At 57.4% G+C, this 24273-nt stretch overlaps 2 protein-coding genes across 39 annotated transcripts in view; both read right to left on the bottom strand.

The window, feature by feature from the left end:
• NRXN2 (neurexin 2) overlaps nucleotides 1-4530 on the bottom strand; it is a 109749-nt gene extending 105219 nt beyond the window's left edge. For 14 of the 31 annotated variants that reach the window (XM_049713236.1, XM_049713246.1, XM_049713233.1 and 11 more), the window contains exon 1: nucleotides 4292-4526. The gene's annotated coding sequence lies outside the window, so the exon portion shown is untranslated. Of the gene's footprint in view, nucleotides 1-4291 lie in introns of all 31 variants that reach the window. The other 17 variants (XM_049713231.1, XM_049713248.1, XM_004264301.4 and 14 more) reach the window with 4 other exon arrangements.
• Nucleotides 4531-8103: 3573 nt separating this feature from the next.
• RASGRP2 (RAS guanyl releasing protein 2) lies at nucleotides 8104-24147 on the bottom strand. Of its 8 annotated transcripts, none has more exons than XM_049713084.1 (17): nucleotides 24129-24147; nucleotides 20882-21022; nucleotides 20133-20235; nucleotides 19525-19587; nucleotides 19066-19197; nucleotides 18148-18298; nucleotides 17776-17949; nucleotides 17500-17616; nucleotides 15479-15760; nucleotides 14467-14544; nucleotides 14132-14272; nucleotides 13686-13801; nucleotides 10479-10620; nucleotides 10176-10212; nucleotides 9423-9599; nucleotides 8486-8550; nucleotides 8104-8322 (listed from the first exon to the last, which is right to left on the bottom strand). In XM_049713084.1, exons 2-16 carry the CDS (start codon nucleotides 20952-20954, stop codon nucleotides 8492-8494), a joined length of 1845 nt encoding a protein of 614 aa, XP_049569041.1. In that variant the 5' UTR covers nucleotides 20955-21022; nucleotides 24129-24147; the 3' UTR covers nucleotides 8104-8322; nucleotides 8486-8491. The 8 variants fall into 8 exon arrangements, with proteins under 8 accessions (XP_049569041.1, XP_049569038.1, XP_049569039.1 ...); XM_049713081.1 differs by lacking the exon at nucleotides 24129-24147 and adding an exon at nucleotides 23624-23772; XM_049713082.1 differs by lacking the exon at nucleotides 24129-24147 and adding an exon at nucleotides 22880-23002.
• Nucleotides 24148-24273: the final 126 nt, after the last annotated feature.

Below are 24273 nucleotides of genomic sequence, written 5' to 3'. Positions count from 1 at the left end.
GATACTGCAGTGATTAGAGGCACTGACTCAGGGGCCTGGGTTTCCTTCCAGCTCTACCCCTTTCTAGCTGTGTGACCTCGAACCAGTTGCTTGGCTTCTCTGGGCCTCAGTTTCCTTACGTGTAAAATAGAGATATTAGTAGTGCTGTCAAAATTGAGTTAATATATGTAAAGCATTTGAAACAGTGCCTAGCAGAGACTAAAGTGGAAAAGTAGGTATTGTATTAATAATCACTTTTAAAACTCCTCCTCTCATCATTTTACAGTTTGCAAAATTCCATGTGTCTCTTGTTTCCTTTGGTTCTCACCAAGGCCAGATGAGAGAAGTAAGTAATGCAGCCCTTATAACTGCCCCCTTTGGCAGATGGGGAAACTGACACTCAGAGAAGAGAAGGGACCTCTGAGTGCCCATTTCTGTGGGACAGGATTCTGTGGGGGAAGAAAGAGTTGAGATCCTGAGAGCAGCTGAGTCACTCCCACCCCGACCCCCTCCAGCTCCCATCACCGCTGGCTCAAGGCTGCAGAGTCCACCTGTGGGTAGGGGGTGCTAGGGAGCTGACTGGGTGCAGAATCCCCACAGTCACACGGCCTGTCAGTGGCAGAGCTGGGACTCAGATTTTGCCCGCTGAGCCTTCCTCCACTCTGCTGAGCACCTCCTCCTACCTGGGAAGGTGGGAAAGGGATGAATGGGTCTGGAGACTAGTGGAGGTCCCACAGCAGCACGGCTGGGAGTGGGCAGGTGTGTGCGAGGGTCCCCCTGAGCAGGTGTTCGTGAAGGGGGCTGAGCACAAGAGCGGCAGCTGTTGCCAGGTGTGGGGGGTTGAGGAGACGGGTGGGCTGGGGACCGAGGTGCAAATGAATGACTCGGCAGAGTGGGAGCCGGAGCACAGGTGCCTAGGAGCTTGGGGGTAGTCAGTGAAAGGAGTGAGCTCACCCCTGTGCCCACCCTGTGCTATGCACAGCTGAGGAATGATGCCGCAGGTGGGTACACCCCAGCGATGCAGAGGATAGATGGTTTCCAGGGGTAGACTTGTGAGTAAGCAGGAGGTGCCTGGGAATTTTCCTAAAGGTACCCGTGACAGGTGTGTGCACGCGTGCCATGATAATGCTGGAAATAGCTGCCGTTTACCGGGGGCATACGACAAAGTTCACAGAGTGCTTAGCACAGAGCCAGGCTCACAGTAGGTACAGAGGACAGGCAGACCTTGGAGATACCGCGGGTTCAATTCCGGACCACCACAATAATGCGAATATTGAAATAAAGGAAGTCACACGAATTTTTTGTTTCCCAGTTACACTATACCATAGTCTATGATACTGTAGTCATGTGTGCAATAGCATCGTGTCTAAAAAGCAATGTACATACCTTAATTTTCAAATTACTTTTTTGCTAAATTACGCTAACCACCATCTGACAGCGCAGTGTTGCCGCAAACCTTCAATTTGCAAAAAACGCAATATCTGTGAAGCGCAATAAAACAAAGTATGCCTGTAGATACAGTTGTTACTATTATTATTGTCAGCATAATCATCTGGCCTAGTCCTCAAAAGAACCCCATGAGGTAGGTATGGGAAACCCCATTTTACAGATGAGGAAACTGAGGCTCACAGAGGGGCAGAGCTGAGCCCAGGCGGCCTCACTCTCACCCCACTCCAGCGTGACAGCAGCAGAGACAGCTTTGTAAGGATCAAGGATCGGCAAGGTGTCATGCAGATGCCAGATTATTTGTTGAATGAGTCTCTGAGAGCCATAGCCCACCGGTGTGGACGGGGCCAGGCCGGGAGCCGCCCCAGCAGACGGAGGAGCAGGGTGGGTGGCGTGGGCTCGCACTGTGGGTCGGGGTGTCCCCATGAGGGCTGGGAATAAATGGACAGCATGGCTCCGGCACCAGGCAGGGTGTGAGTGTAGGATTAGTGCTGGGGGGTGGAGCGCCTAGAAACGGGAAGGTTCTGAGGATGGCAGGTGTGGCTGAGTGCTGGGCCAGACCCGGAGGGGCTGTGGTCGTGCACATCAAAGCCTGGGGCAAAGAGCTCAGGACCAAGAAGGGAACGTGGTGCTTAATGATGGGGGTGGGATGCAGCTAGGAGGAGAGGGTGTGTCCCGGGGAGTGAAGCTTTGTTGCAAGCATACAGATGTGCCTGAGATGGCTGTGTGAATCTGGGGAGGTGAATGGTTGCATGGGGGGCTGTGTGCACCTGAGGGTGTGGGCTGACACTGCAGTGTTGGGGCTCTGGGGGCAGGTAGGGGCCATGAGCGTGTCACGTACAGGAGAGCAGGGCGACAGGAGAGCAGGGCGCCTCGGGGAGGTCTCTGAGGCAGGCAGTGAGGTGGCAGTCTCTGGGCGGGGCGTGTAGGCGGTGTGCAGCCGGGAGGTGTATTGTGTATGCAGGTGTGTGTGCCTGTGTAGGTGTGTGTCTGGGCGGGTGCCACTGAGCATATGTATCAGTGTCAGGTTGTCTGTGTCACTGGCAAGGGTGGGCGGGAGGGAGCAGCTGGACCTGGATAGAGACTGAGGGCCTGGGAGGGGAAAGAGGTCCCCCACAGTCCCTCTGGAACCCAGCCCCCTCCTCTCAGGAACCCATAGTGTGGATTCAGCCCAGGCTGAGAAGCCAGCAGAGGCCCCAGCTCCTGGAGAGAACTCCCCAGCCATCCTCTGATGGCCGGCCTCTGCCTGTCGGTCAGTCCCGCCCACCCTGTGGGTATGAGGACAGGATGGATCTGAGAACACCTCCTCTAGCAGGAGTGAAGGAACCCCCGAGCCTGACCCTTCTCCCCTGCCCCTAGAAAGATCCAGCCGAGTCTCAGATGCCAGCGTCCCTGGAGGCATCCCTGGAGGCAGAAGGAGTTAGGGACCTGAGTGGCCAAAGCACCCACAAAACAGGAGGCTTTACGGTTAACAGATCAGCCGACCTCCCTCCTCTCTTTCTTCCTCTGTCTTCCTTCTCTCTGTCTACTTCTCCGGCGAAAGATAGAGAATGCAAAGCCCTGAAGTCTACCCTGCCCCAAAAGGAATACCCAGACACTGGGAAGGTGGACAAGAGGGAGGGGTGGGAATGAATGGGAGGTTCTCGCCCACCTGACCCCATCCCCCAACACATAAAAAACCAGAAGTGTATGGAAGCCCCAAGGCAGCCAAGAGGACTGGAGACCCAAGACCCACACCCTAAGATTGATTTCATCACTCCAGGTCTGGACAGCTTCCCCCTTCACCTCCAGGCACCAAGAAAGAGCCCCCTCCCAGCCTTGCTGGTTCAATGAGGCACCGAATGCCTTCACCCAGGACTCCGGTGGGGGCTGAGAGTAAAGAAGATAACAGCTGCCCACAGCCAATTTTTTCCTCTAAGGACCCATCAAGGCTTCAGGGGCCCATACCCCAACCCAGAGGACCCAGGGCAGATGGCTCCTTCAGCTGGGGAGGAGGCTGGGACATGAGGAATGTTCTCCTCCTCTTTGGGGGCAGGGGAGCAAGCCCCGGGCCCTGCAGCTTCCCCTCCCTGCAGCACTCTCTGACCATAACCCTGTCACCACCCCCAGCGTGTTCCCACCCCAGCACAGCCCCCTCCTACTGATTTCCCAGTCTCCCTCTCTCATCACCTCCAACCTTCCCCCGCAAGCTTCTGCTCCTCTCCCTCGGGCCCCCCATCTTTCCCGGCTCTCCACCAACACATGCCCATCTCTGCCTCTAGCACCTGGGCGCCTTCCCCTCTGCTCCCTCCCCATAACCTCCTCTCCCCTTGGCTCCCATCCCCCAGTAAAGCCTGGTCCTCCGCGGTGCCCCCCAGTATGGAGCCCTTGGCCTGGCCCTGCTCCCTGCCTTTCCACTTCTCTCCTTTCCCCTCTCCAGCCCCCTCTGCTTTTCCTAGGAAGGCCAGTTCCTCGCTGGTTTCTCCCCTGCAGACCCTTCAGGGCACAACGGGCTCCTCATCCCCTCTGGACGGGCACTGCTTCCAGCCCTTGGGGTGTAGGCTGGGGACCCCCCTTCAGAGCCTCCCTCACAAGCCTTCCGGATGCCCCTCCTTCTCGCCCCATTCCTTCCCCTCAACGACCAGCCCTCCCACCCCCCTCCATTCACCCCAGCTCAGTGCCAGTGCCCCTTCCACAGGGAGCCTCCGACCCCCAACCCCCCAAGCCGTTTAGCCGCCTCGCTGTCACCCAGCCAGCCCTCTCAGCGCGCCAGCGCCCCCGCCCCCCAATCCGCCCTTCTTGCCTCCCCCGCCCCTCCAATCGTTGCCCTCCCCCAATCGGCTCTCGCCCCCCCCGCGTCCGTCTCCGCCGCAGCACCCCCCCGTACCTGGTTCTGGGGGCGCCAGGAGCAGGAGGGTGGGGATCAGAACCCCAGGGCCGCCCCGTCTCCGGCGGGTGGCAGAACCAGGGCCAGTGGTGTCTGCCGCCTCGCGCCTCTCTCGCTCCCCGCCGCGTCCCCGCCCGCCTGCCGGTCCGCCCGCCCCGCCGCGGTGCCGCTCGGAGAAGGATGCTCCGCGCGTCAGGGCGGCTGCTCCCGCCGCCGCATCCCTGCAACACCGACTGACGGCAGCATCAGCACCAGTTTCCGCCCCCCGGACGCGAGCATTGGATCACGCTGCGCTAACGGACGAGCTGCGCAGCCAATGCGAAGGCGCAGACGCCGCCAGTCCCGCTGCTCCACAGGCCCACGCCCCGCGAGGAACCCAGGCGTCCCAGCCTCCCGGCCTCCGAGTTCTTCCCCGCTTCTCGAGGTTCTTAACCCTGGCGCCTGGGCCCCCAACCAGGCAGACCCCCAACCCAACCCCAGTGACTTTTCCGGAAACCCAGGCGCCCTAGCTTCTCGCCCTGGGATCCCGCATCCCCCGGCCCGCGGACCCAGGTGGCAGCGCCCAGGGCTGGGGCGAGCCGAAGGGGAGGCTGTGGGCCCAGACTTGGGGGCCCGAAGGAGCAGGTCCTGTTTGGGGGCCGGGGCCACAGCGCCCTCTGCTGGCAACGCCTTGGAGCGGGCCCGGGCTGCCCGGAGCCTAGGGACGCGGGCTGCTGGGGGCCCTTTCCAGCCCTTGCCTGGCTTCCGCCTCCCACTGCCCAAAGGCCCCCTGACCGCCCCTAGAACTGAGGAGGGCGCTTTCCTGGGAAAAGGACAGAGGCGCGGTGGGGGAGGGAAAGGCAGAGATGGGGGCGGGGTAGACCTAGGGGCTTGGGGTTTCCCAACCCTGCCTCATGGGAATCCCAGAGTTTGAAGCCTGATTTCCAGTCCTGCCTGGAACTCTGGACTGGGATAGGAGTAGGTTGAGGGGTAGGGGCGTGGATACACACTGCCTGGACCACAGAAGGGAAGCTGGCAGCAGCTCACTTCAACCAGAATTTTCAGAGTGAATGTGGTGCTGGGGTGAAGGTCTTCCCTGTAAGGGCGTCTGCATCACTATGCATGGGTATGAGTTTGGAAAGAAGGGGACCCCCTTCACTCATCCAACCCAAGGTGGACCTGGCACCTAGCGTGTGTATCACAAAGTTGGACACTGGGCTTCTGAATGAGGGAGGCTGTGTGTGTGTGTGTGTGTGTGTGTGTGTGTGTGTGTGTGTGAAAGACCATTCTGCCAGCTCACTCCAAGACCCTGATTTCTGTTGCAGGGTCCGTGATCTGCACAGCCAGTGGTAGTTGGCGCTTCCTTAGCCAGAGGCAACATGCAAGAACACTCTCATTCGACCACAAATGCATGCATGGGCACTCGGAGGCGTACTCACAGCCATGCACACCTATCCATGTGCACATAGGCGTTCCCAAGGGGACACACAGGGACACGTGCAGAAATGCCCCCCCCATGGTACAACACCCACAAGAAGCATATACTTGCTCAAGAACATACACAAACTTATGCACACAGGTACCTGAGGCAGATGCATGCCTTGGGGGGGAACAGGTGTACACAGAGGACCTGCCCACGAGGTCATCCTGCCCTCCGAGGCACTTTGCACAGAGTGGTCAATTACTGAGTAGATGCGTGGGGACACTCCCCCACACCAGAGAGCTCCCTCCCGGCCTGTAAGGGGATGAGAGGGGGACCCAGGCTGTAGGACCCTAGAGGTTGGGAAGAGAGATCCCTGAGCCAGGTTCTAGACTTGGGGGGCCTACTCTGACCTTGGAGAGACCCTCAGGATGGCCCCACCAAGGCCACTAGAGGAGCCAGAGAATGGGAACTGCTGAGTCAGGGCCTGTGAATGTGAAATTGCCTCTCTGACCCCAGAGCCCACTGCCCTGCCCATCCCCCACTGCTCCTCTCCCTGCAGGCTACACACACACACACACACACACACACACGCACATGCACACACACACACAGAGACGTGTCCAGCCAGGCAATAGGGCATAGATGGGCACACAGACAGGCGCAGTGACTCAGACCCTTATAGATGGGTGTGGGAAGGGGTGGGGGGGAGGGCAGGGGCAGGGAGAGATGCAAGAGTGAGCACTTGTCTCTGGTCCCCACCCCCAGCTCCCTGGGCCACCTTTGCCCATCAAGGGCAGGAAAGGTCACCTGGCAGCTGCTGCACCTCCCTGCCCCTCCCCCAGCTACAGTGATGTCTCCCCCCACCCAGGTCCAGGCTTCAGAGTACCGGATGTAGGTGGGACCCACCACTTCAAGACAGCCCCCCAACAGGCACCCACCCAACGTGGCCCTTCTCCCGTGCGCAGTCCAGTGAGGACACACGGTGGAGGGAGAATGCAGCAAATACAGTATGCATGCCTGTGCACACGCATGCACACACGCGCACGATGTGAAGCTCGTCTGCCAGATTCACACAGGCGACCATGAAAAGGCAGCCACACGTCCCAGTCCCAGGGCGAGCAGACCTGGGCACACATCTGCAAACACACACACTGAGAAGAGGCCAGGCTGGGGCTGGGGGGTGGCAGGGAGGGGAGCCAGCCGACCGGGCTGCAGGGATGGAGGCAGCGTAGGGAGCGAGCTGCTCTTCACAGCACAATCGCCGTCTGTTGTTATAGCAACTCAGCCCCCAAATCGTGAAACGGATATTACAGCCTCCAGAGGAGGAAGGAAGGGAGGGGGCTGAAGATGGAAGGAGGGGCAGTGCGGGGGACCCAACGGGAGACAGGGCTGGGGGGCCCAACAGGTGGCAGAGCTGCAGCTGAGAAGTAACAGGGTGGGAGGAGGAGGTACCCCAGATGAGGAGTAGGCCAGGGGGAGTGGGGTCTCAAAGGGAAAGATGGGCATGGGGTCAAGGAAGTTTGAGGGAGGGGGCTGAGGCCATTGCCAGGTCCTCAGATATTGTGCTTTGCAGGTAGGAGTTGGGGTGCTCAGGCCTCCACTCCCAGGACAACCTGCAGTTGCTGTAGGACATGCCTCAGCTTGGGGGAGGGGAGCCGGGGAGGTAGCTCCCATTCTCAGACTGCTGTCTAGAGCCTCCTCACCCCAGGGGCAGCCTGGCTCAGCTTCAGAACCTTTCGAAGACCCCCAGTCCACCCTCCTCACCAAGACCAGCCTCTGAAGTGGCCTTAGCCTTCCTCAGGTAGTGGTGACCCCCCAAAACCTCCATGCTGCAAACTCGGGAGGGAAGAGCTGGGTTGGGAGAGGCTGCCAGAGGCTGACAGCAGGATCGATATGCATTTCCTCTGGAAGTCCCTGTCCTTCCGGCTGGCAGCAGCGCCAGGCCAGGAGGCTGCAAGCCCAAGGAGTGTGCCCCCCTCGCTCCTTCCCCCACACCCAGCACTCAGGGCTGCCCCCTCCCTCCCATGATTCTCTGTAGTGAGCTCCCCGTTGCTGGAAGTATACAAGCAGAGGCTGAAAGACCACCTGTCAAGCAAGGGAAATTCAGCTGCGGGCTGAAGGCTATGGCTATACATGACCACCAGGCTCAGCAATTCTACTTTCAAGTTTTAGGCCCCCAAGATTCTGGACTCCTAGAGATTCTAGACCTCCCCCCAAAACTCTCTGTTCCACGGTTTCCTGGTTCTAAGGCTCTATCCCCCACAATTCTACCTCCCCCCAAGATTCCAGACACATGAGATTCCAGATCTCCCAAGATTCTCTGACTACAGAGTTTCCTGCGCCACAGTTCTAGTCCCTGTGCTTACGGACCCCTGCCCTCTGCCCCCGCGAGGATTCTAGGCACTGATAGTCCAGGTTAATTACTTGGGCCTTTATTCCGTCTGGAAAACACAAATATTCACAAGAATCTGTACAACCTTAGGGACACCAGCCCTGGCCCTGCCCTCAGCTGCATGCGACCCTCACACCCCACCCCCCAGCCCCGGCCTGCCGCCGCAGCACCCCAGGCTCCCTGCTCTGGTCCAAGTCTTTTCTCCAAAGCAGGCATGAGTGCTTGATCCAGTCACAGCTGGGAAGAAGAAAACAGAGGTTGTGAGGAAGACCCTCCCCACTCCCCAAAAAGCAGGATTCCACCTGGCCTGGGCCATTTGGACAGAGCGCCCGTCCCACCCATCCCCCCATTGCCCCAGCCCTGAGTGGGGAGGCTCTGCCCAGGCTGCAGGGGGGCTCACCATCAATTACAAGTGGATGTCAAACACGCCATCCTCCACCGTCTGAACCTCCTCCTCTCGGATCTCTGCAGGGAGGGGGGTGTCACAGGACCAATTCCTGGGTCCCTGTGCCCTCAGCAGCCCTTCTCCCCATCACTGGAGGCACCCGGCCCCATCCCAGAAGCAGAACCATCCACAGTCATTCACTGAATGACCAAAAGGCCCAATTTTTGAGGCTCTTTTTCTAAATTTTCATTTTGCCACAGCTTTTTTGCAGCCACAGATTTATCGGTGCGGTTTGCTTAAATGTCAGTTTTGTGTGTGTTTTACATTTTAGACCCCAGCACTTCTGGAAGGCTCAATGCAAATGGTTTCATCTTTTCTGTATCTGAGAACTTATGCCCTGTGCCTGCCTCTATTTTTGAGGACTTATGCCAGTCTGAACAGTTGTGGTCAACTGCCTTAGACCCCAGTTGAACATGGTTGTTCAGAGTGTTCTCAGCAAAATAATCATTTGAGGAATTGTCATTCAGAAAACTGACCTAGAACCACCAATGGCCCCAAGAGAGCTGCTGGGAGCTTTGGGGGGCAAGGGACTTTTCTCAGAATAGCCTCCAAAGCAGCCAAAAAGGGAAACACAGGCAAATGGCTCACAAAACTCCCTCTCCAACCCATTGTCAATCCCCCTAACAAAATAAGAGTGCAAATTGAATCTTGAAGTCTCTTTCACGTTTACTCTTTTTTATTTATTAGTCTCTCTCCTCCTCAGCCTCAGAGGGTTGAGGGCTCCCTGGTCACCTTCTGACCCCCTTACCTGTCCAGCCCTTCTCATCACCCTACCAAAATAAGACAATTACAAACTCTGCAATAATTTCCATCCTGGAGAAAGTAATACTATGCCACCATGGCCTTGCCTCCCTCCCTCCACAGGCCAGTACAAAAAGAGACCCCTTCTTACCTGGAGGCCGGGAGCCTCGCCTGCCAGGGCGGGGCAGGGAGAAGCTGAAGGCGCGATGGTGGGTATGTGTGGGTGAGGGTGAGGGTGCAGACCCCTCCAGACTCACACTCTGGGCCCGGCGCCGGCACTCAACTGACAGACGATCCTTGCACTGCTTGTGGCAGTTAACACCACAGGCTGGGGAGGCAGATGGGGAGCCCAGCCAGATCAACTGATCAGAATACCCTTCACCCCATTCCACAGGCCTGCACCTCTCCCCAGGTCCCTTTGCTCCTGAGCAGCTGCCCCACCAAAACAAGAGCCTCCTTTCCAAGTGCTCTCTTCATCCTACTCGGCAGTCTGTGCCCTCTCCAAAGCTCCCTGTTCCTGGGCAGCTGCCTCACCAAAATAAAGGCCCTGGTTTTTGTTTGTTTGTTGTTGGTTGTTTTTTGGGTTTTTGGTTTGCTTGTTTTGGTTTTCGGTTTCTGGGGTTTTTTTTTGGCAAAACTGCGAGGCAGGCGGGATCTTACTTCCCAGACCAGGGGTCGAACCCACACCCCCTGCAGTGGAAGCACGGAGTCTTACCCACTGGATGGCCAGGGAAGTCCCAACAAAAGCCCTGTTAAAGGCTACCCCCTTCACATCAATCAGCATGCCTCTTTGGCTCTAAGGTACTTCACTCCTTGGCAATTACCCCACCAAAATAAGAATATTCACCCAGATAGTAACTCTTCCCAAAAAACTCAGCCCAGCAGCCTTGCAACTCCATCTCACCTCGGCATTTGAGGCCCTGCTTGTAGATACCCAGGATCTGAAATAGAGGAGGGGGCCGTAGTATGGGGGAGGGGTTTAGAGGGGATGACTCTACTTCTTCCTTTCCATGGGCAGGGAGTGGGACTGACCCTTTCTGGAGCCTTAGGGCCCCCTCAGGGTTTTGTTCAGAACAGCAAGAGGGGAGGCAGGTGGAATTAAGGTTTGCCTAGGCTGAGAAGGCTCTGGCAGGGGCGGGGCCAGAAGGGGTGGGCGTGGATGGGGCGGGGCCGGTGCTGGAGGGGTGTGGCTTGGGCGGGGGCTCACCAGGGCCTTGCAGTGGCGGCAGGCGACCGGGCGCAAGGAGTTGCTCTCCTGGAAGTTGTGTACGAAGCCCATGCGGCCACCCAGCACAGAGCTGGAGCGCAGAAAGTAGGAGACCATCTCCTCCTTGCTGATGCAGCCATCCCTGTCCGGGAAGGGGGAGGGCCTCAGCTCTGGGGGCCTCCCTGGTACCACCCACCACCAGCTTAACCCATCCCACTGGGAAAAACCCCTACCAAGTTAAAGGTCCTCACCGACTCCTGATTTTGGACCCCTGGTGCAGGAAAGAGAAAGAACACTAGACTTGGAGTCAGGCAGATGTAGTAGCTGCTACTAACTAGTTGTGTGGTCTTGGGCAAGTCAATTGCCCTGGGTTTCCTCCCTGGAAAAATGGGGATCATAATTCCTGCCCTGCTCACTTCACAGAGTTGGTGTGTAAACTAAAATTGCTCTGCACTTCCCCATGGGATTATCAGCTTCTGTTTCCCAAAGTGAGCTCTGTGGAACACCAGTCCGGAGCCCTGAGAATTAAGAGATCTCTGATGAGTTTGGGGACCAGGTAAGATTGGAAAAAGCTGCACCTGTCTCACTCTTGCATAATCCTGCCAGAAAGGTAATCCAGGGCTTCCCCACGGAGCCCTTGTTTTTCATCCATTCACGTATTTTAGGGAAAGAGTGAGCACGTGCTCTGGAGATGGACAGAACTCAGTTCAAATTTGGGCTCTACTTCTTCTCTGTGTGACTTCAAGCCCCATCCCTCGGTTTCCTCTTCTATAAATGGGGACGATGATAGTTCCTACACCTCAGAGGCCTTTGGGTAAGGCTTAAATGAGATAGTGCACATGGAACGTTGACAACAGCGTCTGTAATGGTTAATAGATGCTGGGTCACTGGGAGCTATTTCCACCAGGGGTGGCCCTTGTCGGAAACGCCTGCCCATTGTATTTAGGTGATCCAGGTTGTCCTTCAAATCAGTGGTACATTGGGACGACTGATGGTTTATGAAAATATGTAAACCTAGGCTCCTATCTCACACTGTTCATGAAAACTTAATTCCCACTAAATTCAGAACACTAATGTAAAACATAAGAATTTCAAAGTATCTGAAAAGGTATAAGGGAAGAATTTTGTAATCTTGAGGGGATGAAGGCCCTTCTACGCATAACACAAATCCGAGAAGCCATAAAGGAAAAGACTGACATATTGAGCACACATTTTTAAAAAATTTTATATGGAAAAGGACGACATAAATGACAGACTGGGAGAAAATATTTGCAAACATATTCAACACCAAGGGTTAATATCCATTAACAGAGATTCTAGAAATCAATGAGAAAAAGACTCACAAACCCAGTGGAATAATGGACAAAGGACATGAACAGGCAATTTACAGAAGAAATAGAAGTGGCCAGTAAACATATGAAGATCTCCTACCCCCACTAGTATTAAAGAAATGCAAATTTAACCAAGACGCCATTTGCCAATTAGACTGGCAAAATTGTAAAGCTTATTATAGCATCTACTGTTGGCAAGGAAGTTGGGAAATGGGCACTCGTTCACTGCTGATGGGAGTGCAAGCTGGCACAACCTTGCCTGAGGTCACCTTGGCAGTCTCTCTTCTAATTTAGAATGTGCATATCTTTTGATCCAATTATCCCACTTCTAGGAATTTCTCCTACAAAAATAGTGGCCTGAGTGCATGGGTACAAAGATGTTCACAGTAGCATGGTGGATATTAATAGCGAAAAACTGGGAACAGTCTACGTGTCCATCAGCAGGAGAATGGTGAGGCAAATGATGGCCCAGCCACACAGTGTTACTCTGCAGCTGTTCTAAAGAATGAGGTAGTTCTGCATGAATCGGCCTGGAAAGATGTCCATGATGAGGGTTTAAGTGGAAAACAAAAGTAAAAAAACACAAAGCATGCAGTTCTGTCAAGACAGTGATTTAAAAACAAAAACAAAAAACCCTGAAAACCCTACTGCCACAAATACCCAGATGCTGCTTAAAATATATCAAAAATTGCTTTAAATGCATAGGTGAGTTTGTAAGAAACGGAATCCCCCAAGTTTCAGAAACAAAGAGAGATCTTCGAATTGATTCAGTGAGCTGTGGCTGCCCCAGGAGCCGGGTGCTGGATTTTGATACCTGCCTGGGGCCTGCAGGAGGTGGGGAGTTAAGGCTGAGACGCCTGCATGAAGCTGACGCCTTGAAGGTCTCCAAGGGCTGCACCCTCCCTAAAAGCGTGGCCTGGAAAAACTCCACCCTAACGCAGGGAGGTGACAGGGAACTGTTTTCAACTCAGAGAAAACCCCGTTTTCAACTATTTGTTCCCAACGCTGGGAGGAGAAACAAAGCAACTACAATGAACGCCACTGGCGGAACTAGATTTATACCATCATCCTGTTTGTCTATGAAACAGACACAGACAAATTCTCTAACAATTTGCAACACGCATGAAAAAAAAGACTGGAAAGATACAGGCATTGCCACACCAGTAATGTTACTAACATAGTTACTAATGACAACCTCTGAGTGGGAAAGGAGGGAGGGAATTTTCACTTCTTACCTTATACACTTTGCTCACTATAAATCTATTTTACTACCTGGATTTTTTTTTAACCATGCATTTTTATAATATGGGAAAAACCCCAGCTTTTTGAAATATGGATAACATTGAAAAGTAAATCGACCTGGGATGGACTATAAATTTTGATTGGAATTTTGTCCGCTCAGCAAAGCCAGGGTGCGAACATGGTTGCATGTTTAACCTACTCCAGAGAACCAGCTGTTTGTCCAAATTGTCAACATGTGAATTGTGAATTGTTGATAAGCAAGTGGGTGCTGCTAATTGCAGGCCTTTCTTATCTATTCATTAAGACAAGCTACCCAGGAGTTCAACGTGCCCACACTTTTTGCCAGCTGTGAGCTCCACAAATAAAATGGCATTTATGTAGCAACAGTCCCCAGGCCACCGTCTTTGCAAGATTCAGGTGGAGTCCCCCCACCCCCTCTTCGGTCTGAATAAGTGAGGTAACCCTGTGCCTCTGCAGCTGGAAGCCTCCCCGAAAATAAGAGCCCCTCCCCACATGGGTGGCTTCCTCCCTCAAGATCATCTGGTTCAATGTCCTCATCTTGCACGGGAGGAAACTAAAACCCAAGGGGAAGTGAGTCTGCTTTCCCTCTCCCCCTGCCCCCAGGCCTCCTCACTGGTTCTGGTCGAAGTCCCCAAAGGCGCTGAGGTAAGGAAAGTTCCCACGGATGATCTGGAACTCCTCCTGTGAGATGTGGCCGTCCCCATCGACATCGAAGTTCCGGAACACAGACTGGAGTACACAGAGGGACACATGGGGGAGGGGAGGATAAAAGGAGCATTAGCCCCACCCTGCCCACATTCCCAGTCCTAGTGATGAAGGGCGGGCGTCTCAGCCGTGTGCAGCTGTCTGTCTCCCCCACCACCTCCCTTCTCCGTACCCCCATCCCAACCCCACCTATCAGCTGCGCCCCGTGCCTTCTGGAGACTGAGTGTTGGCCCTTGAACCTGGCACTGGTGGTGGCTCCCAGGGCAGTGCCCTGGCAAAACTAGCCTTGATTGACCACTACGGACGTGTGCCCCCACCCCGCAGACTCCAGAGCTGGCTGCCACGGAGTCTCACCTCCACCATCTTCTCAATGTGCTCCACCATGAGTGCCTGATCCAGCTTGGGTTTGGCCGCTGAGGTCCACTCCTCCAGCACCGGGGGCCGGGGAGGCGGCGTGCAGCTGGTGGGGCTGGTTGGCTGTGGGAATGGTCGAGGCTGAGAGAGGGCCAGAGGTGAGGAAGCCCAGGGCCCAGTGGAGGAGAGAGGGCAAGCCCTGGGGACAAGGAAGCCTGCCCGACGAGCAGGATGGGTAGATTAGAGGTAGCCTCTAATCTTGGAACTCCCAGGAGGGCAGAGGTGGGGGAGGAAGAGGATGGGCCGAGTGGGTACGCAGCGATTCCGTCCCTCACCGAGGACTTGGAGCGCGGTTCCCGCTGCAGGGACAGCTGGTAGAGCTCATCCTCTGTCTGATACTGATCCAGAGACACCTGGGACATACAGGTCTGATCACGCCCACTGGGCTCCGCTGCTCTCAGGAGCCCACTGCCCAGAACTCAGACCCACAGGTCCACCTAGAGGTCGCAGCCCAGCCCCGAGCCTGGCCCAGAAGCTAGACTCAGGACGAAGGCCAGCTTAGAACACATCCCAGCAACCACACACCAGCCTAGCACACAGACCAGACCTGTATCTCGGCCCCAAACCTTGAACACAAGGCACTGTCAAGATCTCAGCCGAGACTCCAGGTCGCAACCCAGCTGAGAGCTCTGAGATTCCCGCCAACATAGAACCCCGCCCAGCCACCAGACTCCAGCTCAGATTCCAATCCCCATCTCAGTCCGGAACCTAGAAACAGGTAAGACTTCACACCAAGCCTTAAAACCTAAGCCCCAGCCCAACGATCAGAACCTAGTCCAGATCTGGACTAGAACCCAACTCCTACGCTAGGGCTCAAAACCAAGTCCAAGACCAAGCCCAGAAACTCAGAGCTCAGGGCCATGTTTAAAAGCCGCCCCTGGGGAACTCCCTGGCGGTCCGGGGTTAGGACTCGGCCCTCTCACTGCCGAGGGTGCGGGTTCCATCCCTGGTCAGGGAACTAAGATCCCACAAGCCACGAAGCACAGCCAAAAACTAAAAATTAAAAAAATAAAATAAAAGCCACCCCTACACCCAGAATCCAGAGTCTGACCCCAAACCTTGAACACAGCCCACTGCTAGGAACTCAACCCAGGGCCCAGGCCCAGCCTCAAGTCCACATGCTAGCCTCAGGGGCCCACAGCCCCATCTGGAGCCTAGAACCCTTCTCCAAGTTCACCCCAGCCTTGGGGCCCAGGCTGGGTGTCAGTTCTTCGATCATAACTGAGAACCCAAGGCCGAGCCTGCAGGACCAGGTGCAGCTGTCGACCCTGCTGCCTGGCCCCTCACCGTCAGCAGGCTCAGCAGGTCGGGGTTGGCTTGCACTGGGGGCTGAAGGCTGGTCACCATGGCCAGCTCCTCCAGGATGCTGAAGAGCTGCTTCATCTTGGCCCCATTAAGTCGGGTCCGGGTGGGGTCCAGCCAGTCAGGCAGCGCCAGCTGCAGGGCCACCAGGTCCTTGAGGTGCACACCCAAGATGGGGAAGCGGAAACCCACGCAGGCTGCCAGCCGGCGCCGGTAGTTGCCATAGTTGCCAGTGGCCGTCACTAGTTCTGTCAGACCTTCCCAGAGCTGGGGGACAAAGGGCAGAGGGTCACACACACACACACACACACACACACACACACACACACACACATCACGTACACATCACATATCTCAAGCTCAGCTCTCCTTCCCCTGCCCAGCCCTGGAAATGTGGGAGAGGATGTTGAGTCAGGGTCAGGGATGGGTGAAAGGTCAAAAGCCTCCCTCACTATCCCCCAACACTGGCTCCCTTAGCCCCTGGGAATCAGAATTCATAGGTCACGAGTTCAAAGGGACACCCACTACCAAATACCACACCTCTACACCAGGCCTGGGCACAGATTATCATCAACATTTAACAGAAGAGGGGACTTCCCTGGTGGTCCAGTGGTAAAGAACCCGCCTTCCAATGCAGGGGACACGGGTTTGATCCTTGGTCAGGGAGCTAAGATCCCACATGCCGCGAGGCACCTAGGCCCCTGTGCCGCAACTACTGAGCTCGCGTGCCTCAACAAGAGAGCCTGCGTGCCGCAAACTACAGAGCCCAGCACTCTGGAACCTGTGCGCCACAACTAGAGAGAAGCCCGCACGCCACAATGAAGAGCCCACGTCGCAACAAAAGATCCCGCAAGCTTCAATGAAGACCCCACGTGCCGCAGCTAAGACCCGACACAGCCAAAAACATAAAGAAAATAAATAAATAAATAATTTTTTAAAAAACCATTTCACAGGAGAGGAAACTGAGGATCAGGGAGGCAGAGCAGCACAGGACGATGATTTCGAAGAATATTCTTAGTGGTATCATTCGTAACAGCCCAAACTGGAAAAACCCCAAATGTTCAATAGTAGAGGAGATACACAAATCGGGGTGGACTAAAACATTATACGGTAACGGAAGTGAATGAACAATTGCTCCACATAACAGAATGTAAGAATGAAAGGAGTAAAATCACGTATACAACACGATCCCATTCACAGGAGGTTCCAAAACAGGCAACAAGAAACGCACATGCTTTTGGGATGCATGCACAGGTGGTAAAGCTATCAAGAAAAACAAGGTCAGGAATTCCCTGGTGGTCCAGTGGTTAGGATTCTGAGCTTTCACTGCAGGGAGCACGGGTTTGGGGACTAAGATCCCACATGCCGCGCAGTATGGCCAAAATAAATGAATAAATAAATAAAAATTTTTAAAAAGAAAGAAAGAAAAGCAAGGTCATCATCCTTAGGAATGTTATGACATTGTTTGCCTCTGATGAGGACGGAGTTATGCGCTAAGGTGCTGTGAGCTTCGGGGGCTGGCAGTGTTCTACTTCTTGACCTGAGTGGTAGTTACACAGGCGTTTTCTAATTTTTTTTAACTGTACCTATGTTCTATAGACTTTTCTATATGTATGTCACCAGTTATGTTTTTTAAAATAAAATAGGGACTTCCCTGGTGGTCCCGTGGTTAAGACTCGGTGCTTCCACTGCAGGGGGCACGGGTTTGATCCCTGGTCAGGGAACTAAGATCCCACATGTGTGCGGCACGACCAAATAAAATAAAATAAAATAAAATAAGCAGGGGAAGAGTAAAGCACGAGCTTTGAAGTTCGGCAGACCTGTGAGACTCCACTCTGCTGCTTTCACTGTGCAACTGGAAAAGGATTTAACCCCCAGACTCAGTTTCCTCATTTATCAAATGAAGAGGGAGTGCCCAGCCCCCAGCACTGCTGGGAGTTCTCAGCGAGGCCAGCCCTGGGAAGGCTGACCAGGCCATTCCCCTGACCCCCCCGAGTCTCAAGCACCTTGATGGTCTCTGGGCTCACGTGGCTGTGGGTCTCCTTGAGGCGGGAGATGGAGCTGTGGCTCAGGCCCCCGACCACCGCCATCAGCGTATTGAAATTCTGCAGCTCCAGGAGTTTCTGGGGAATAAATGGAGAGAGATGAGGCAGTGAGTCACTGAGTGGGCCCAGAATTTGGCTCAGCTTTTCTGGAGAAGACCTGGCAGTGGGTTAGGGGAAAGGAGGGACTCAGCCCTACTGGCAATTTGGGAGGTTGGGGGGAAGGGGAGGAGCAGGCACCTCTGCAACGTGGACGAAGTGTGTGATGACCAGGGCCCGCTGCGGGGCTGTGGGCTTGCTGAGAATCATGAGTTGCACCCACTGCGAGACACTGTTGAAGAGGGAGATGAATCGCTCCAGGACAGGGTTGTCCACGGTGCAGCCGTGAGTCACAAAACTGTGATAGTCCTGGAACTGCAGGCACAGTGGCCTCAGCACCCTGGGGCCCCTCCCCTCACCAATGGCTGCTCCTCATCCTCCAGCGGCCCTTTGGTGGTTACATTGAAACCCCAGACCCACCCTGTGACCCCACCTATCCCAGAGACCCTGCCCCTCCTGGCACCCCCTCCCCAGCCCACACCCGCTCCCTGACTGAAGGCCATTGGGCCGCACCAGGATCTTGCAAAAGGAGCAATATTCCAAGTAGGTGAGATGTGCTGCCAGCTCCATGGGGTCCAGGTGGTCAAACAACAGGGACATCTTGCGCTTTTTCTGTTCCACAGGGTTCCTCTGGGTCACCTGCCGATTCCACTTGTAGGTGGGGCTGGGGGAGTGGGGCGGGGCAGTGAGTCCTTTGCTGGAGATGCCCCACCCCTCATGGCCCTACACTCATGCCACTCACACTGACCACGAGACACTGTGCAGAGCACGAATGTCCCCAGTCCCAGCACCTCCTGCAATCTCCCCCTCATCACACACTCAACACAGATTTATGGAAGACCTACTCTGTGCCAGGCACTGTGCTAGGCGCTGGGGGTACAGAGATGAGCAAGACACGGTTCCTGCCCCCGAGGAGCTCACAGTCTACTGAGGGAGACAGACACAGAAACAAACAATCACGAAATAGCGTGGCACAAGTGTGGAGGTCTTTGGGCAGAGGTCTGCACGAAGTGTCATGGAGGAACAGAGGCAGGAACGACAAATTCTGCCCTGAAAGAGTCCACAGACACTCCACACTTGTGCTAAGTTTTGATAACACGGAGGAGGAGGCAAGGGGACATGAGCAAAGTGCCATGGTGGGAAAGGATGCAGGAGCTGCAGAATGGTGAGTGGACCCGTGCAGCTGCAGTATGAGGTGCCTGGTATGGGGTGGTGGGCTGTGGAAGATGAGGCAGGAATGCCAAGCTGGCCTGAGACTATGAAAGGCCTTAATCCCCAGCCGAGGCATTTTGAAGACGATAGGAAGCCATAGAAGGTTTTTAAGCAAGAGTGACATGACCCTCACCCATTCAATTCGACAAACATTTATTAAGTGCAGATGGTGTAGGATGCTGAGTGCCCTGCCCAGCCCTCCGAGCTCCCCCCACGCACACGCTCTCGATGTTGATGAGGCTGCTGTGCCGGCGGTTCCCTTCTTGGTCTAGCAGAGCCTTCAGCTCCTTGATCTGCTCAGCGAGCTCAGGATTCAAATCAAACTCTGCTGGGAATGCTGAGATCCAGTACCTGGTGGAGGTTCAGAGTCACCCAAGGCAGCCCTTCCCCCACCATCCCCTAGGACTGTAGTTCCCCAGAGAGGGGGAAAGAGCCTCGAACTGTGGTTCCCCTTGCCCAGCTCTTTCCTTCCCTACCCGCACTGGGCAGATCAGAAAACAGGGACCGGGCCAGGACCAGGAAGGGGCAAGCCTGCGGCAGCACAACCACCATGGACAGAGCCAGGTTCAAACCCACATGACCAGCTTCCAGAACGAGCTATTTCCACTCCTTCAGGCCAGTCTGAAGCCTGAGATAAGGGAGGAGAGGAGGGGACAGAGCCCCAAGAGGAAGACTCACCTGACCAGATGGCATGTTTTCACCTGAAGCGAACTGGAGTCGTCCTTCCGGGATTGTTGGTAGGTGAAGCAGAGTTAAGGAAAGCAAGCATGGAGACTTACTCGAGAACAGGAGGCGGGGGATGGAACCCGAGTTCTTGGGGGAGGCTGAGGGCAGGGCCTGGTTCTAGGAGAAATTCTAGGGGTGGGGTCTGGGGCGGGCAGGGCCCAAGCTCTGGAAAGGGGCTGAAAGCAGAGGTGAGGTGTGAGCTTTGGGAGGGTGCCTGGATGGAATGGGGGCCAGATTCTGGGAGAGGCTGAGAGCAGGACCTGGGTTCTGGGAGAGAAGCAAGAGGCAGGACCTGCGCTGGGAGTAGGAACAGGTCCTAGGCTGTGGGGAGGACAGAGCAAGGCCTAGGCTGGGGAGAGACCCGGGGACGGGGCCTTAGGTCTAAGGGGAGGAAAGGGGTGGAGCTTAGGCCCTAGCTGCAGCCTGGGCCAATCCTGAATTCTGTGATGTGGGAGTGGCCCACGCTCTAGGAGCGAAGCCCATCCGCTGCCCCCGCTGGGCAGCGGGGCTCCCTTATGGATGCGGACTGCAGGGCCCTTGGCGAGGCCGGCGAAGGATATACGTACAGCAGTTTTGCCGCCAGCTGAGAGGAAGGGATGTACCAGGGGTGCATCATGAGGAACATGCGCACCAGCTGCGGGTCCCGCACCTTCCCGGAGTCATCTAACTCCGAGGGGTCAAGGAGAAGCGGGTTGACCCTACGTCCCGCAGCTTCGGTCCCTAAACCCTACCCCGCAGCCTGCCGGGTTTCTGGCTCCCGGCCGCCTCCGGCTTTCCCGGGGCTCCGAAACCAGGAGGCAGATTATAAAGTAAAGGTAGGATGGAAGAGGGATAAGGCAGGATCCGAGGAACTAGAGGAGAGGAGCGTCTGAGTCGGGCCTGTAGTCTGGAGGGGAACCAGCTGGGGCGGAAGGAGACGGGTTCCGCGGGGTCAAGAATCCAGAGGTCATTTCCTGAGTGCCTGGGGAAGGGGCACCCCTTCACCAGATAAGCCACCCCCCATCAGCCGGAAACAGCTTCCAGGCCGCAACAGCGAGTTCCTCCGGATCCCCCGGGGAGACAGATAACGGTCCTCGTGGGTCAGAGTCTGGGGACCCCGTCGCTCCTCCCTTCAACGCTGGTATACTAGGGAAGGGAAACCTTTTCTCTTTCTGCACCGTGTGGATCTCTCTACCCCGGGATGAAGAGGAGACTTTCGCCAAAGAGGCTGCAGGATGCGAGTTGGGCAGAGGTCTGCCCTGGGAGGCAGGGGTCAGGGTTCAGGCTCCCGGCTGGTCTCAGGCTGGGCGTGTCCTCCCGTGCCACTCACCGAAGGCTTCAATGCAACCACGGAGCAGCTCCTCCACCGTGCAGCCCTTGTCCAGGTCCAGGGTGCCCGCCATGGCCTCCGGCGCGGGTAGGCTGGGCCAAGCTGCGCTCCGAGAGCCTCCACGGGGCTCGGACCTGACCCCTGTCCCGGGAGAGACAGAGCCGGAGTCAGCGGAGGCGCGGGCCAGGGGCGCGGCCCCGCGGACAGAAATGGGGCGGGGCAGGCACGCCCCCTGCAGGGCAGGGGCGGAGTCGTCCGCCGCGGCCACTCCTGGGGTTAACTGGCCCGGGATGTTGCAACCCACCAGTTGGGAAACGAACTGACCAAGAAGCTTCCGGCCCACCCTTGGAGTCGTGGGAGGGCTGAGGGACTCCCCGGGGATAGGGACGAGCCAGAACTCGGGGGGCTGGTTAGTGTCCCAGCCCCCCTCCCCGCAGGCCCTCTTCTCCTCACGTCCTCTCCCCAGAGGCACCTGCAGCACCCCGCAGCTCAGTTCTGCGCCCCTCCCGCTTCCCTCCCTTCACAGCCTCCCTTCCCCCGCAGGGTTATTTTGGGAACCCAGAGCCTGAGGGGACCTCGGAGGAATTTCTCCCTGGGATGAGAGGGGGGAGGAACCCAGGCGTCCTGCCCGCGTCGCCCCCTCCTGGGCTCCCCGGAAAGGAAGGCGGGGCTGTGGCAGCCCCCAGGGGCCTGCCATTGGGGAGGCGGGCTGGAGCGGAGAGGAACATTCCTGGGGCGGGGGGGGGGGGGGCGGAGAGGGCGGAGCGGGGAGCCCACTGCGGCCCGGAGGCGTCAGCGGGAAGCCTGAGCCTGGGAACCGCGCGCTCCCAAGCCACCTCCTCCGTGAAGGCCCCAAGGGTCCCGGCTCAGACCTTCCGCAGGCTATCTTCATCCCCAGACCCTGACGCAGGTCCCCATACTGCACAGTCGAACTGAGTGCACACACAGGCCGTCCACACTCGAGCACAGAGCAGGGTGCCCAGAAGGGGGCGCTAGCACCGTGCGGGGTGGAGAGTGCCTGTACGACTCCACCAGCAGCTCCAGTCACTGGCGGGAATATACGCACCCATGCAGAGACACTCATTCCACACCCGAGACCAGGGACCCACATCGGGGTGCAAGAATGCCTGAGGCTCCCAAGAAGCCGAGCCTCAGGCAATTACCTCCCATACTCTCTCTCTCACACACAATGGCACCCACAGACCTCGCACACCTCAACGAAGGAAACCTCGGACACACATACCCAGCTCTCTACCCCAGAATGCAAACCCGTTGGAGCGGCCGGCTTCCGGCCCTGCTGCTCACTAGAGCCAGGCCAGCCTGGAGTTCCGCGGCCACAGCAGCGCGACATCCGCACACGTGTGCACACGCGCAAGGCAGTGCACCTACACGCATGTACACTCTCCCACACATGCACACACCCGGTGGGTATGCACACACGCCCATTCCGCCCCCGCCCCCTTCATCTGCGATCTAGGGCCAGCCCTGCGGCCCCAGCGACCTGACATCCCGTACCCACGGACGCTGGCAAAGCCTTGCCCCACAGAAGGTACCCCGCCCCTACACATACTCCCCCGGGCTGCGGGGGGGGGGGAGCGGGGGGCTCCTCTATGGAGTTCTCTGGTAGACTTTTCCTAGGAGCCACCCAGAGTCATCACCCCCCGGCTCTCCCGCTTCCTCGCTGTGTGACCTTGAGAGTCACTTGGTCTCTCGAAGCCTCAATTTTCTCATCTGTCAAATGGGGGCTTCGCCGGGGAAGGTCCCGCTGAGACGTGGCTAGGAAGAGCCGGGTGCGCCCCGTTTGCCGCCCCCTCCCGCGCTTGTCCAGGGAGCTTCGGGTCTCTCGGCAGGTCCCTCCTAAGCCCTGACCCGGGCCGCAGATTCCCCACCCACCAACCCACCCGCCGCCCCCAGCCCGTCTGCGCCGCCCTCAAGGGCCCCTAGGGGCCGGGCCTCCTCTGCCCTGAGCACCCCCCCGCCCCGCGCTCATTCACTCACACTTGGGACCCGCGGCAAGAAGCCCGCACCCGGCCCGACTGGCGCCACCTCCGTGCTCTCCCGCCCGCCGACCTCGCTGCGGCTGCGGCTCCCGCCCGCTCTCCGCGCCGCGGCCCCGCTCCCCGCCGCCCCGCCCCCGCGCCGCGGCCGCCCCCTCCTCTCCCCTCCCCTCCCCTCCCCTCCCCTCCCGCCCCTGCGCCGGGCTCCGCACCGGCGGCTGCGTCTCCCCCATCGGGGGCTCCCTCTCGCCCCGCACGCGGCGGTCCCTGCGGCAGCTTAACCCCTGCCCTGCCGCGCCGCCCGGGAGACGAGGGCCGCGGGCGGGGGGGCTGCGCCACGGGCCGCGCCGAGGGTGGGTGAGGGGAGGTCAGGCCGCACGGGACATGGAAGGGGGGAACTAAACCACCGGTCCTCTCCCCCCATCACAGACACCCCCCTGCCCCCCGCCCAGCCTGGTGTGGGGCAGAGGAAGCCGGGAGGGGCAGGAAGCAGACTGCGGTGGGGAAGGGGCGCCCCGCCCAGCCCCCGGCCCGGGTTCCTGTTTTCGAGACAAACCGTTCCCACGGGGCTAACCCGGCCTGGGGCCGGGCGTCTTCCTGCGGGCAGCGGGGGGCACAGGTTGGGTAGAGATCTGGGGCGTGGGCGCGGCGGGTCCTTGTGATAGCCTGGGGGAGGGGCTAGGACAAGGTGGGAACACTTGGGGGAGAGGGGCTTGTGGGGAGGGAGGAGTGAAAACGCGGCTACCTGGAGAAGGGGCCTCGAGGTCTGGGGATAGAGGGAGCTCCACTTCACACAGGAGGGACTGGGGCCCCGGAAGCCTGGCTCCCCATGAGGCCAGATGAAAAGGGGCAGCTGCAAGCGACGGGTGGGTTCTCCGCAGCTAGAAAACTGGAGCCTGGAGGCCTGGCCAACGCCCCCCCCCACCCCCCGGCAGAGAGGAACTTGGGAGGGGAAGCCGCAGGCGGTTGGGGTCCCCACAAGCCGGGCCTAGGGGAGCCGGTAACCGTTTCCGGCTGTTCAGGTTCAAACACACTCACTGTGAAACCATCGGGCCCCAAACAAATCTTCTAAGGCTTGCCCCGCCCTGCTACCCGGCTGCGGAGGCAGGACCACCCCCACACCTCAATCTCGGTAAAACGAGACCTACAAACAGGCCCCTTCTGGTCCTTAGTTTCCCCAAGTGAGGAGGGGCAACACCGGCCTAGCCTAGACGGTCTGTGTGTGTCCCCCGCCCTAACACTCTCCTTACTTTGGACCTAGCGCAGCCACCTGCTGAGAGACCCTTAAACGCCGCAGTGGGGCGGGGTTAGGGGCGGAGTCAAGAAGCCGCCAACCACCCAGAGGCTCCTCCCCCTTTTGAGTCTGGCCCCCAACCGCATGGATCTTCAGTAGTC

The sequence above is a fragment of the Orcinus orca genome, chromosome 8, assembly GCF_937001465.1.
Source record: "Orcinus orca chromosome 8, mOrcOrc1.1, whole genome shotgun sequence".
Taxonomy (NCBI): Eukaryota; Metazoa; Chordata; class Mammalia; order Artiodactyla; family Delphinidae; genus Orcinus; species Orcinus orca.
This window is presented reverse-complemented; position numbering and strand designations above follow the sequence as displayed.